This window comes from Strigops habroptila, chromosome 2 (genome assembly GCF_004027225.2).
Source record: "Strigops habroptila isolate Jane chromosome 2, bStrHab1.2.pri, whole genome shotgun sequence".
NCBI classification, from domain to species: domain Eukaryota; kingdom Metazoa; phylum Chordata; class Aves; order Psittaciformes; family Psittacidae; genus Strigops; species Strigops habroptila.
Window position 1 is genome coordinate 37,031,758 of NC_044278.2, and position 11,833 is coordinate 37,043,590.

The window sequence follows — 11,833 nt, forward strand, 5'->3', positions numbered from 1 at the left end:
CAGTGGTGTGGAGGGTGTGTATGGAAGCTCAGATCTGTGCTGTTCGCATGTGTATTTCCATAAGTACTGTAAGTAAATTTCCATAACTTAAATACTGTGAGTAAATTTCCAGCGATGCACTGGCACAGGTTGCCCAGAGAAGCTGTGGCTGCCCCATCCCTGGCAGTGTTCAAGGCCAGGTTGGAAGGGGCTTTGAGCAACCTGGTTTAGTGGAGGGTGTCCCTGCCCATGGTAGGGGGGGTGGAACTAGATGATCTTTTAAGGTCCCTTCCAACCCAACCGTGATTCTATGAAATACAGGCAGGGAAATTTTTAAACATTTCTGGAAGTTAATCATCAAACTGCACATAGGAAAATTAACTTGGTCTGGATGGGTGAGCTGTGTGTGGATTCAGGAACATGCAATGACTGTCCTGATACCCTCTACTTTTCAGTTCAGCACAACTCTTGCTGAATACAGGATTGTCAGGTTCCTGTGCTTTAACATGCTTTCCTGTGCATTGCAAGGACAGTTGGAACTACTGACTGAGTCAGGCAGGGGACTGAAAAGTGGTGTGGCCAGTGTAATATATCCTTTGAGGAAAAAGGAGGGCAGATGGTATCTTCAGAGTTACTATGCATGTTGAAGACTGCTTAATATAAGCAGTTGCCATTATATTCTCTATGTTTAAACATGTTTGTTAATAACACTTGTATTTCTATTTCAACTGATTTGTAGGAAGGCTCAAGATAAATCAGTATCTCCGGCTATTTATTAATTTTTTGCTGACTCTTCCTCTGCTATTTTTTCTACTTAGATTTCTTAAACAAAAACAAAAAACAAAACAAAAAAAAAAAAAAAAAAAAACAAAAAAAAAAACAAACAAACAAAAAAAAAATTGCTGGTTTGGGGTTGTTTTTTTAAGCTTTATAGACCAGATGCAATAAAACAGTCAAGTGTGCAGGCAGTTTTTAAGCAAATACTGAAATCTCACTGAAGCCAATGGCATTTAAGCATGAACTTTGCAGAACTGGTGCATAATGTTCAACCAGTAAAGAATGAGATGAAAAACCCGGCTTTCCATTTTTACTACCATCATAAAATGAGTGCAAGTATTTTTACACACAAAAGAAAGCTCTCTAATGAGGTCGTGACTATTTTTGGTACCTTTTCTGCCTTCTCATGTGCATCTTCCTGACTTCTGAGGTCTTGTATGACCTAGCCCTGTTGTACTGCAAGAAGCTCTACAGCCTGCTGCAAGTACAGCTAAGTTTTTTAATTCATATATTTGATATGACTTCAGGTACTGTGGAATGTAAAACTCTGATACAAAACATCGGAGGAACTAACTCCAGATGTTACAGACTTATTGGGGGAAACTGGTTATCCTCTTCTTACACACGCTTAAACTGATCAGTTGTTTGAATATTGAAGGAATCCCAAGTGCTCTCCGCTGTTTTGAAGGGTAGAGCACATGTGGAATGAGCCTTTCCTTTCCTCCCAGTATCAAGAGTATCCTGTGCCTGCTGACCAGAAAAGATGCCATCTAAGCTCATTTAACTCCCATTGTTTCCCTGTGCAGAACATACAGTGTTATTACAACTGGTTTTTGTGTATTTCTTTTTTTTTTCCCCCCACTTTGTTTTCCTTCTTTTTGGTTATGCCATGGTATTTGCCATGCCGCTGAAATTGGAAATTATAACTGTATTTTTAAGGTTGGGTTTTTTGTTGTTTTCCATTTCCCAGCAATGTTTAAAAAGTCAGAAATGCAGTGATCTTTTCTGAAACACATATTCAAGTAAATTAATAGAATCATAGAGCCATTTAGGTTAGAAAAGACCCTTAAGGTCATCAAGTTAACCTAGCACTGCCAAGTCCACCACTAAACTGTGTCCCTAAGTGCCACATCTACACGTCTTTTAAATACCTTCAGGGATGGTGGCTGCACCACTTCCTTGGGCAGCCTGTTCCACTGCTTGACAACCCTTTCAATGAAGAAATTTTTCCTAACATCCGATCTAAACCTCCCCTGGCACAACTTGAGGCCATCTCCTCTTGTGTTATCACTTGTTACTTGGGAGAAGAGACCAGCAGCCACCTCGCTTCATCCTTCTTTCAGGTAGTTGTAGAGAGTGATAAGGTCCCCCCTGAGCCTCCTTTTCTGATTTTTAAAGGCTAAAGTTACTGCACATTAAAATGTGGACAATTAAGAGTGATAACACTGACCTAACAATATAACCTTCAAACTGAGTAATTAGCTAAGTGTCCCAGTTTCTAACATGATAATTGATGCTTAGAGAGGTGTTCATTTACATATCAAGGTCTTCACAAAGCCCTCGGCGATCACAGCTTGCTCTTTCTTTCCTAGTCAGAGTCCAAGTGTAACAGAGTTTAATGTTCTTGTGTTGATAAGTTTCTCAGATGTCAGTGTTTAGGCATCAAAAATTCAACCAAAACAGTAAGTACAAAAAGTCCAGAGAAATGGCTCTTAAGTCATAGGAAGCCTGTGCTATACGTGAAGCCCTTGGTTTCAGGGGAGAAGCTGTTTGAAAGTTCACTTCATCAAGGTCCCAGCTCAAAGCCTTCTGAAAATTGGTAGAAGGATTCCCAGTGACAGAAGAAAGCTTTGAATTGGGCCCGAGGTGAATTGTGGGTTTTTGCCACTTTGATGGTACATGTGAACACAACTCTCTCTATTTTTATTTATTTATTTTTTTTTCACATGCAGGAGCCTGAAGGGTTCCCATAGCTGCAGTATTGGTGCAAGAATTTGGTATGACATGGAGCTCATGCATGTGCTGCTTCCCTGCAGTTCCCAGAGGAGCTGCTGAGGGCTGCAGGCTGGTCATGGGTCCTGGGCAGTGGTGCCCAATGCGCAGCTAAGGCAGCAAGGAGGGTCACGGGAGATGCAGTGTCTCATCTTCAGGTGGTTCGAACCCTCACAAGCAGTTCTGTGGCGGACGCTGTGGAGGGCACTGCCCTTCTATAGACAAACCCTATGTACTAAAGCTACTCAGGTGCAGCAGTCGATGGGCTGGGTTTCTCTCCAGGGTTTTCCTGAGGCTGGTAGAGTAACAAGTAAAGTTTTACTGGTTTCTGGGCAGTTTATTTTGTTTTTTGTAAGTAGAATCTGTTGACAGATGCTGACAGTAATTCTGGGGATACAAATGTTGCTTTGGTAGCTCTTTTATCCTTATGCTAAATCATCCAGCCATTAACATCTCTGAGGTTTAATTTCTGCAGAAAATGTGTGTTTTGCACATTAAATTATAACTACTAGCTTATTGAGGAACATGAGTTATTTAATTTAGCCTAACTTTAAGCAGCAGCTTGTACAAATCATGGTCTCAGACCTCAACAAATGGTGATGAAATATCCCCATAGCTGTAACTTGAGATGCCATGAGAAGCTTCTATAGCGCAATGCTGAGTCTTAGTACCTGCCTATTGCATGCAAGGCTTCTGGAAAGATGTATCAGAGTATGAGTACTCTCTTCTTGTGTGAGTCTCTCTTCTTGGAGAAGACATCTAGAAGTTAAAATGTACTTCATGCTCTGAAGCTGCTGATTTTAAATAAATGTTGCTTAAGGATATTTTGAAGGCTTTCTTCCCGACTGCTGTGTTTTACTGATGAATTACTTGAACGATGGTGCTCCAAATGATTTCTGTTTCTTATAAAGCAGTTTCTACCTTTATTTGAAGCATTTACTTATTGCACAGGATTTTAGAAGTACAGAACTATACTCTCTTTATTTTGAACAACCCAGAAGACTGCTTGATACCAAACGGTGTTTATTTGAGTGTAATTTGTGCTTGCAGGTAATGCACCTCAATGTTTTGTTCTTAGTATGAAGATCATACAGATTGTGAAGAAGGGTTCTTGACTTATGCGCATTTTACTTCTGCTGTTTGGCCTGATGGCTGTTGACAGCCACTGACACTATGGAACCACTTTACAGTGAAACCGTTGATGTTCCCCTACAGTGAAACCGTTGATGTTCCCCTTCACCTGCACCTCCTCTGTTCTCTCTGCTGAGTAGATCAACTTTGGGGTAGGTGGCGTTTCGTAACAGGGGAGCTATGACTTGACATATGCAACATGGCATTACACAACATTGCTCCAGGAGCAGTGAGAGAGATTTACTATTTCACTTGATTATCAAATCAATTCTCCCCTTCCAAATTCACTATAAACTGGTTCTGCTATGAATCTGAGCTTCAGAGAAGCCCATGCTGATGGCATTGCATAGATTACTGCATCCTAATCTTGCATGTCTTTTTGCAAAGCTTTCTTTTATTCTTAATTTATATTTCCTTTCTTGCTGCATTTTTCTTTTATTTTGTATTTTAGGATCGGGATATTCACCCCTTGAAGATGATGAAGATGTGTATGCACGCAATAGATATAAAGGTGAATGCTTTGCTTATGTGCGAAAGAGGATTGCTGAGAGAAAGCTTCATTCTTTTTCTTTTCATGGATTATAAAATCTTGGTGACCCAGCTCCATGATTTTTCTAATGGGTTTTTAGATCCAGATTTAATTTCTACTGTTTTTTTAACAATGGAAATTAGACCTAGTACTGATCACCACTCTCATGTACCTGAGTAAGTAACTTTTGCACTGCCTTTGCTCTTAGAAGATCAGGTGATTAAATCATGAAAATCTGGGAAGAGCTTCTCTTTCTTCTTCATACATCCTAACAAAACCATCAGTGATACGCTAACTTAAAAACGGGGCCTACTGATGGTAATGTATAGAAGTACATGCAAGAGAACTTGATTTTCATGACTTTTTTCCCCCTCACCTCCCCCCCCCAAAAAAAAAATTATTTGCATTTCAGGTTAGCCTGCTACCTGAAATGGCACATGAAATGTGTTTAACGAATGAAAGTGTACATTCCAAAAACAAATTGTGTAGCTGGATGAATGAGTGAGTGGACTGGCGTGTTTATAAAGCAAATTCAGGTTTTCTTCCCTATTCTGTAAGATTTTGCAGTTCAGCAAGATTGAAAAAGTTTTTGCCACTACCAGTAAATCTTCCATCTACTATGTCTGTTTTCTCAAAACATCTGCTTCTGTCTCAATCTTTTATTTTTATTATTATGTGCATTTCTCTGCCACAGTCCCTCAGAAGCCTGGATGGTAAAGAAATTTAGTATTTAATTTGTCACTTTAAATGGTAACTGTGTTTCTTTTTAGTAAACTAATCTGTGGACATGCTAGAGTTGTGATGTAATCATTTTGAGTACTTGAAAATATTGGTCATTGGTGTCTTGTATGTTGTTGATTCTCTGAAAAGAATTGGTGGGCCTTATGAGAGGTAAGTCATAAAGTAATTCAGGCATTTATGAACAACAAAGAGGACAGCATAGATGTTATGGCTATGTTGCTGTTTTCATAAATGTCTTATTTTCCTTCCAGTAAAATACTTCAGTGTAAAATTTTGCTTTCATACACATGCAGAAATATTTGTCTAAAGCTTTATTTAGATGAACACATTTTTTGTTGCCTTTTAACATGTAACCCTCTGGAGACATATAGAAAAAGAATTCCAGAGATCACAAAGGTAAATCGATGCCAATTCATGCCAGGGTAGGCAAGTAGTTAAAATCCAGATTCTGTATAAATTCCCTTTATATGGTGATACAAACTGGATTATACTCATGTCAGCCAAAATGTCACCAGGGTTAAGTGAAACATAATGACTCATTCAAGCAGATATTAGGAACTGCCCTGAGTTTGGAAGTGCTACTGCCAAATGTTGAAGATCAGACAATGTGAATCTAAAAGTATAAAGGCTTGGAGCAGAAAAGGCTCACTCTTCATTAGCATACTTATTTAAGTTGGTATTGAGGGGAAGGAGGCAGGGAAAGACAAAGCAAGGAAAAATGAGCTGAGTAGCTATGTTCAGAGCTTCTCTTTATATGAGCATTCCAGCATTTTGGGTATGGTCTATTGCTCAGCAAATAAAACTTCCCAGTAATAAATAAATAAATGTTTTTTAACTGATGTTTATATATGTAAGCAGCATTGGTTTTTCTTTGCACACATAGTCACTAAACAGTGCAAGTGAGAACACAAATTCATCCTCTTTGGCATCTGCAAGAAAACATTGCAGTTTATGGGGGTGGAGGAATCGACCTCCTACCAAACCCTTTTGTCTTCATGTGGATGTTTTTCAACTTGCTCAGCTTTCCAAAGAAACATTGTTGAGACTTTCAGTGCCCACAGCATTTTTTAAGAGTTTTTTCCTTCCTCCCTGGTGAACCCTCAGCTCTGTTGGCTGGTGTACCAGCAAGCAACAGTATAGCCACGCGCTTTCTATGCTACTTGAGAAGGAAATGCTCAGCTGAGGCTGGTGTTTAAACAGAACAGATGGGTTGGGGGAGATGATGCTCTAGAAAATGCTTTCTTTCCAGCTCCTTGGCATGGCTGTATCAGATCGCATTTGATGAGGAAGCACTTCCCTTACAACAATCTTCCAGTAGCTAAAAAGGGGCCTACAAGAAATCTGGAGAGGGACTTTTTGTAAGAGCAAGTAGCAAGAGCAAGGGGGAATGCTTTTAAACTGAAAAAGGACAGATTTACATTAGATATGAGGGAGAAATTCTTCACTATGAGTGTGGTGAGACACTGGAATGGGTTTCCCAGAGAAGCTGTGTCTGCCCAATCCTGGGAAGCATTCAAGGCCAGGCTGGATGGGGCTCTGAGAAACCCTGGTCCAGTGGAAGGTGTTCCTGGCTGTTGGGAGGTTGGAAATATGTGATCTTTAAGGCCCCTTCCAACCCAAACAATTCTGTGATTCTGCGAAACACAGCAGTTCCTGTGTTTGCAACTGCTCTAGTGCCACTGCTGTGATGATCCTCATTCCTTATGTTTTCTCAAATACTGTAATGATCAAACGGTAGCCTTAGCTGTAGAGGCAACATTGTGGCAACCACCTGTATAGGTCCTGGTACCTAAAAACTCAAATTTCAGTTAAGTGAACAGAACCAATTACAGATGGTGAAGCTTCAAAAGCAGTGCCTGGGAAACCTGTAGCTTTTCTTATTCCCAGTGCCTTCAGGAATACAGGTGATCTTGTCTTGAGGCAAGGAACAGTTTGTGTGACCTCTCAGAGCCTCACCCAGCCCTAATATTCCATAAATACTCCATTGTAGCTCCTTAGCCTTTGAAAACCGGTATGTGTCTTCACTTAAAAATAAACAAGCTTTGATCTAAAACTTTGTTGTATCGTTTGATGTGCTTTCAGGCACATAAGCTTTTCAAGTTACTTGGGTTTGGGTTGTTTTTTGGCTTGGTTTTTTTTTTTTTTTTTTTTTTCAGTGATATCACTTGGTCTAAACCCAGATACTTGCCCCTTTATAAACCTTGCCTCACCCTCTCTTTTAATCATATTCAGTTCTAGAGGAAGCATAATAATGTTTTAGATCAAGCAGAAGTTCTTCCTAAACTCTTCAAGTTATCTGCATCCAAAGGCATGTCTGTTTTTGTTTTTCTTTCTCACAGTGTTATTTGGTCCAGTAAAAGATGTATTACCCCTCTCTAGGAGCCTCGCTGTGCTTCTCACTGTAGACCAGCGTAGCTGCAACAATACTACAGGAAGGGCCATGTGACTGTCCTGCATCCGGGGGCAACTAGAAGCCACTTGCACATCATTGTAAAGGGTTTTCACGTGCATCGGTGAAATACAATAATAAGCATGTCGCAGTACAATAAGACTGCTTCCGAAATGGACTAGTCTAGAGAATCATCCTTTTGGTCTAGTCAAAAGCTTGACATTTAGTCTCTGATTTTAGTCTTCAGGTGCTATTTGTGTTAATTCAGGACCAGCACAGGAAAATGTAGGTGCTAAATGTAGTTTCCATTCGGAAAGTGCAAATATGTCCTAGAGATATTGTTCATTGAGTATAAATAGCCCATGTATGAGAAATAAAATACTGGGTTTTGTGTATTTATTTGTGGAGCTGATCCAAATTGTGTAGAAAAATTTATATAACTACAGGAATTAAGGGCTAGAAGTAATCATCTGCCAAAAATTATCTAGAAATTAAGTTTAAATATCTCCTGTGACTTGTAAGATGCAAGATACTTGCTTGTTGGTTTTTTTTTCCTTGCAGACTTGGAAACTTTTGTCATGTACTTACTGCATGTCACACGTAGTCACACAGGATTTCAGGACCTGTCATCTTTCTCTTTTTACTCTGCAATCCCTCCCTCTCTCCCTCTTAATATGTCCTTTTCAAATCTTGGAGTTGACAAGGGCGGGCTTGGTCACTCCTTGTGTAGGAAACACCTACTGAGAAGCTGCCCGCTGCAGAAAAAGCGCAGCTTTCTGGGTGCACCCTGTGGTCAAAGCTCAAGAGGCTTGAGCTGGGAATATTTTTGAGGCTTTGGCTGGGAATGGAAGTCTCTGATACTGCACCTGTCACTATCACAATATGGTGCTAAATCCTCACAAGACAATGGTACACATGTCCTGAGTATTTTAAAGTGTAGCCCTGACAACCAGTTAAAGTTTCAGTTTTATGTATGTGTGTTTCCCTTTTCCCCACAAGTTTGGTAGGAATGTTAGCCATGTAGTCCCAGCCAAATTTCAGCTTTCCTCTGACTTGGCAGACTCATCCATGTAACTGTCCTGCATCCAGGGGCAACTAGAAGATGGTTCTTGTACTTCAAGCTCCATTTCCGTGATATTAGGGAAAGTTAGTCCTCCACCCATCTTTTGGGGTGAAAAGTACAGCATATGAAGTCCAGACCTTTGAGGACATTAGACCTGAATTTAAGTTTCTGGAGCTTGGGTTCTCTTTTCTGGATATATGCAAAATATATAGTGTGCTTGTGAATGAATATCAACACTTTATGAAGGATTTTGCAGTAGGAAGAGCAGGGGTTTGTGCTGTCAAATATATTCTTTGTGCCTGCATGCATATTGCCCTCGGAGGCTACAAGTTCCTATCAAAGAGAAAGGAATAAGGTCAGATCTTTCTCGAAGGCTTCTCAGTCTGTTGGGCACTTGCCTGCAGATTTAATCATGGCAATTACATGCCCATTTGCTGAGAGAAGGCTATTTTGTTGGCATTATAAAGAGTATCTGAATGTTTCAGTGTGGCACCTCAGAACGGCTGAGAACAGCGATGAAGCTGCTGTTCTTGAACAATTGCAAGTTCTGGTTCAGGCTTAATCCTGGGTGCTAACTTGGGAAGTAACTTTGTAAAAGTGAAGCTGTACTTAAACCCTGAACAGTTGTTCTGACACATGGAGGACATGTACAGACAGGCATGATATTTTGGCAATATGTAAGTCAAGTCACACATTTTTTAACTGTAGGAGAGCTTGAACTATCGCTTTCAGCCAAGGCAATGTCCTTTACTGTACATACTATTATGGAAGATTTTTATTTTTTTTTTAAATGAGCAGTAAAAAAGCTAAATGTTGTAAAGACGACAACTGCAGTTAGACCAAAGATGACAACAACAGCTAGACCGAAGGTGTTCCTAATGCAAACTTTGGTTACCAAATAGAAATTAGATGCACTCATTTAAAAGCAAGAGGGGAAAAAGGATCAGTTTTCATCGAACTGGCCACATGGTGGCACACTTACTCCATAGAATCATCGAATCACAGACTAGTTAGGGTTGGAAAGGACCTTAAGATCATCTAGTTCCAACCCCCCTGCCATGGGCAGGGACACCTCACATTAGACCGTGTCACCCAAGACTCTGTCCAGTCTGGCCTTGAACACTGCCAGGGATGGAGCATTTACGACTTCTTTGGGCAACCTGTTCCAGTGCCTCATCACCCTCACAGTAAAGAACTTCTTCCTCATATCTAACCTGAACTTCCCCTGTTTAGGTTTAAACCCATTACCCCTTGTCCAGTTGCTACAGTCCCTAATGAAGAGTCCCTCTCTGGTATCCCTGTGGGCCCCCTTCCGATACAGGAAGGCTGCTATGAGGTCTCCATGCAGCCTTCTCTTCTGCAGGCTGAACAGCCCCAACTTTCTCAGCCTATCTTCATACGGGAGGTGCTCCAGCGCCCTTATGATCCTCATGGCCTCCTCCGGACTTGCTCTAAGAGCTCCATGTCCTTCTTAAGTGGGGACACAAGAACTGTGCGCAGTACTCCAAGTGGGGTCTCATGAGAGCAGAGTAGAGAGGCAGGATCACCTACCTCGACCTACTGGTCACGCTCCTTTTGATGCAGCCCAGGATACGGTTGGCTTTCTGGGCTGCAAGTGCACCCTGCCGGGTCATGTTCAATTTCTCATCAACCAACACCCCCAAGTCCTTTTCTGCAGGGCTGCTCTGAATCTCTTCTCTATGGACAAAAAAAATATAGATCACCCCACCCCTCCACCCCAGATTAATGACTGCAATGTTTGTAATAGAAGAGAGCTGCCAGACATTGAAGGGCTGACCTTCTGATGTATAAGATTTAGCACGCTTTGCTGCTGTGTTACTGCTCCACTTTGAGGATTGGTGGCTTTTTAAAGACGACTTTTTTTTTTTTTTTTTCTTCTCTGTGACCTTGAGTAAAGAAAAGTGACTTTGTATTCATGTCTGGTCTTTTACATGTTGCAAAATACTATGTGTGTTTTTTGTTCTCTGCGCCAGAAACACCATGGTGCTCCCCCATTAAAGTGAAACATGGTTATGCAAACTGCAGGACACCTCAAGGGGAATATTATAAGAATGTATTGGGGACAAGATGTGATATTCGCTGTCAAAAAGGCTACGAACTGCATGGCCCTCAGCAGCTAATTTGTCAGTCAAGCAAACGCTGGTCTGGGAAAGTGCTGTGCAAACGTAAGTAGCTATGAAATCTGTGTGTGATGCTCGCACTGCAGGCAAAGGCAAATAAACTCTATTTGCCTTTGAAACAGTGATCTTCAGATTGTTACTGGTATTTTAAGCATTGACAATATACTTGGTTATGTATATTGACTTGTTGAAGATCTTAGTGTGGTACATTGCATGGTAAAGTATTGTGAGTGCTACAAATACTCTTGGCAGGTAGGGAATGTTTTATGAGTGTGGGATTTTGATTTCTGTGATTTATGACAGAGCCATAAAGCTGCTTTAAAGTATTGCCCATCTTGGATTTTATAAGTTGACATGATTTGTACTGGCTGTCTAAATGGGCTCTTGAAGTAAAACATTTTCAGAGAAGAGAAGAATAGGTACTTGTCATCTTTTTCTCGGATAAATATTGTATTAGGCCCCCACTGTGTATGTGAAGTTAAATTTGAAATACAGCTAATAAGAACAGTCTGAAAAACCTCATGTGGCAAATTACTTTCTCCCACTTGACATTTACTAGCCCTGTCTTTATTTCTATGTAATATCCCACATTCACATTACTCTAAAGGGGGGATAACAGGTTTCTAGAAGTCCTTGCTTTCTATTCCAGAAAAGCGCTGCCCCACACTGTCCATGCCCACCAATGGGGGCTTCAAGTGCTTAGATGGTGCCTACTTTGACTCAAGGTGTGAGTACTACTGTTCACCAGGATACCAGCTGAAAGGTGACCGTATAGTAACGTGCACGGACAACAAGGTTTGGAGTGGCCGGCCAGCGTCCTGTGTTGGTAAGTAGGATTATTGGATTTCATCCCAGAAAGTCTACATCTTGAGGTACCTGCTGGTACCCGAATCCGCCAAATAAATTCCAAAATGCTTTTTTCATCCAGCTCCTGGGGAGAAAAAGCAACTCTCTTTTTTGAGGAAGTAGAGAAAAGTTTTCCAAGGGATACAACATGCTCTCTGTCACTTAGTACTTTCAGTCCCAAGTGACAGACTTCCTTACACACAAACTATGAGCTTTAAGCATTATCTCTTTAATTAAGATGAGGC

The 11,833-nt window shown here is 40.8% G+C and overlaps 1 protein-coding gene across 1 annotated transcript in view; it reads left to right on the top strand.

Annotated features, from left to right (window-relative positions):
- SRPX (sushi repeat containing protein X-linked) overlaps nucleotides 1-11,833 on the top strand; it is a 44,497-nt gene that overhangs the window by 18,941 nt on the left and 13,723 nt on the right. Inside the window, exons 2-4 of the mRNA XM_030476799.1 lie at nucleotides 4,331-4,390; nucleotides 10,596-10,787; nucleotides 11,392-11,568. Of these exons, the coding sequence (XP_030332659.1) occupies nucleotides 4,331-4,390; nucleotides 10,596-10,787; nucleotides 11,392-11,568 (429 nt within the window). The remainder of the gene's footprint in view (nucleotides 1-4,330; nucleotides 4,391-10,595; nucleotides 10,788-11,391; nucleotides 11,569-11,833) is intronic.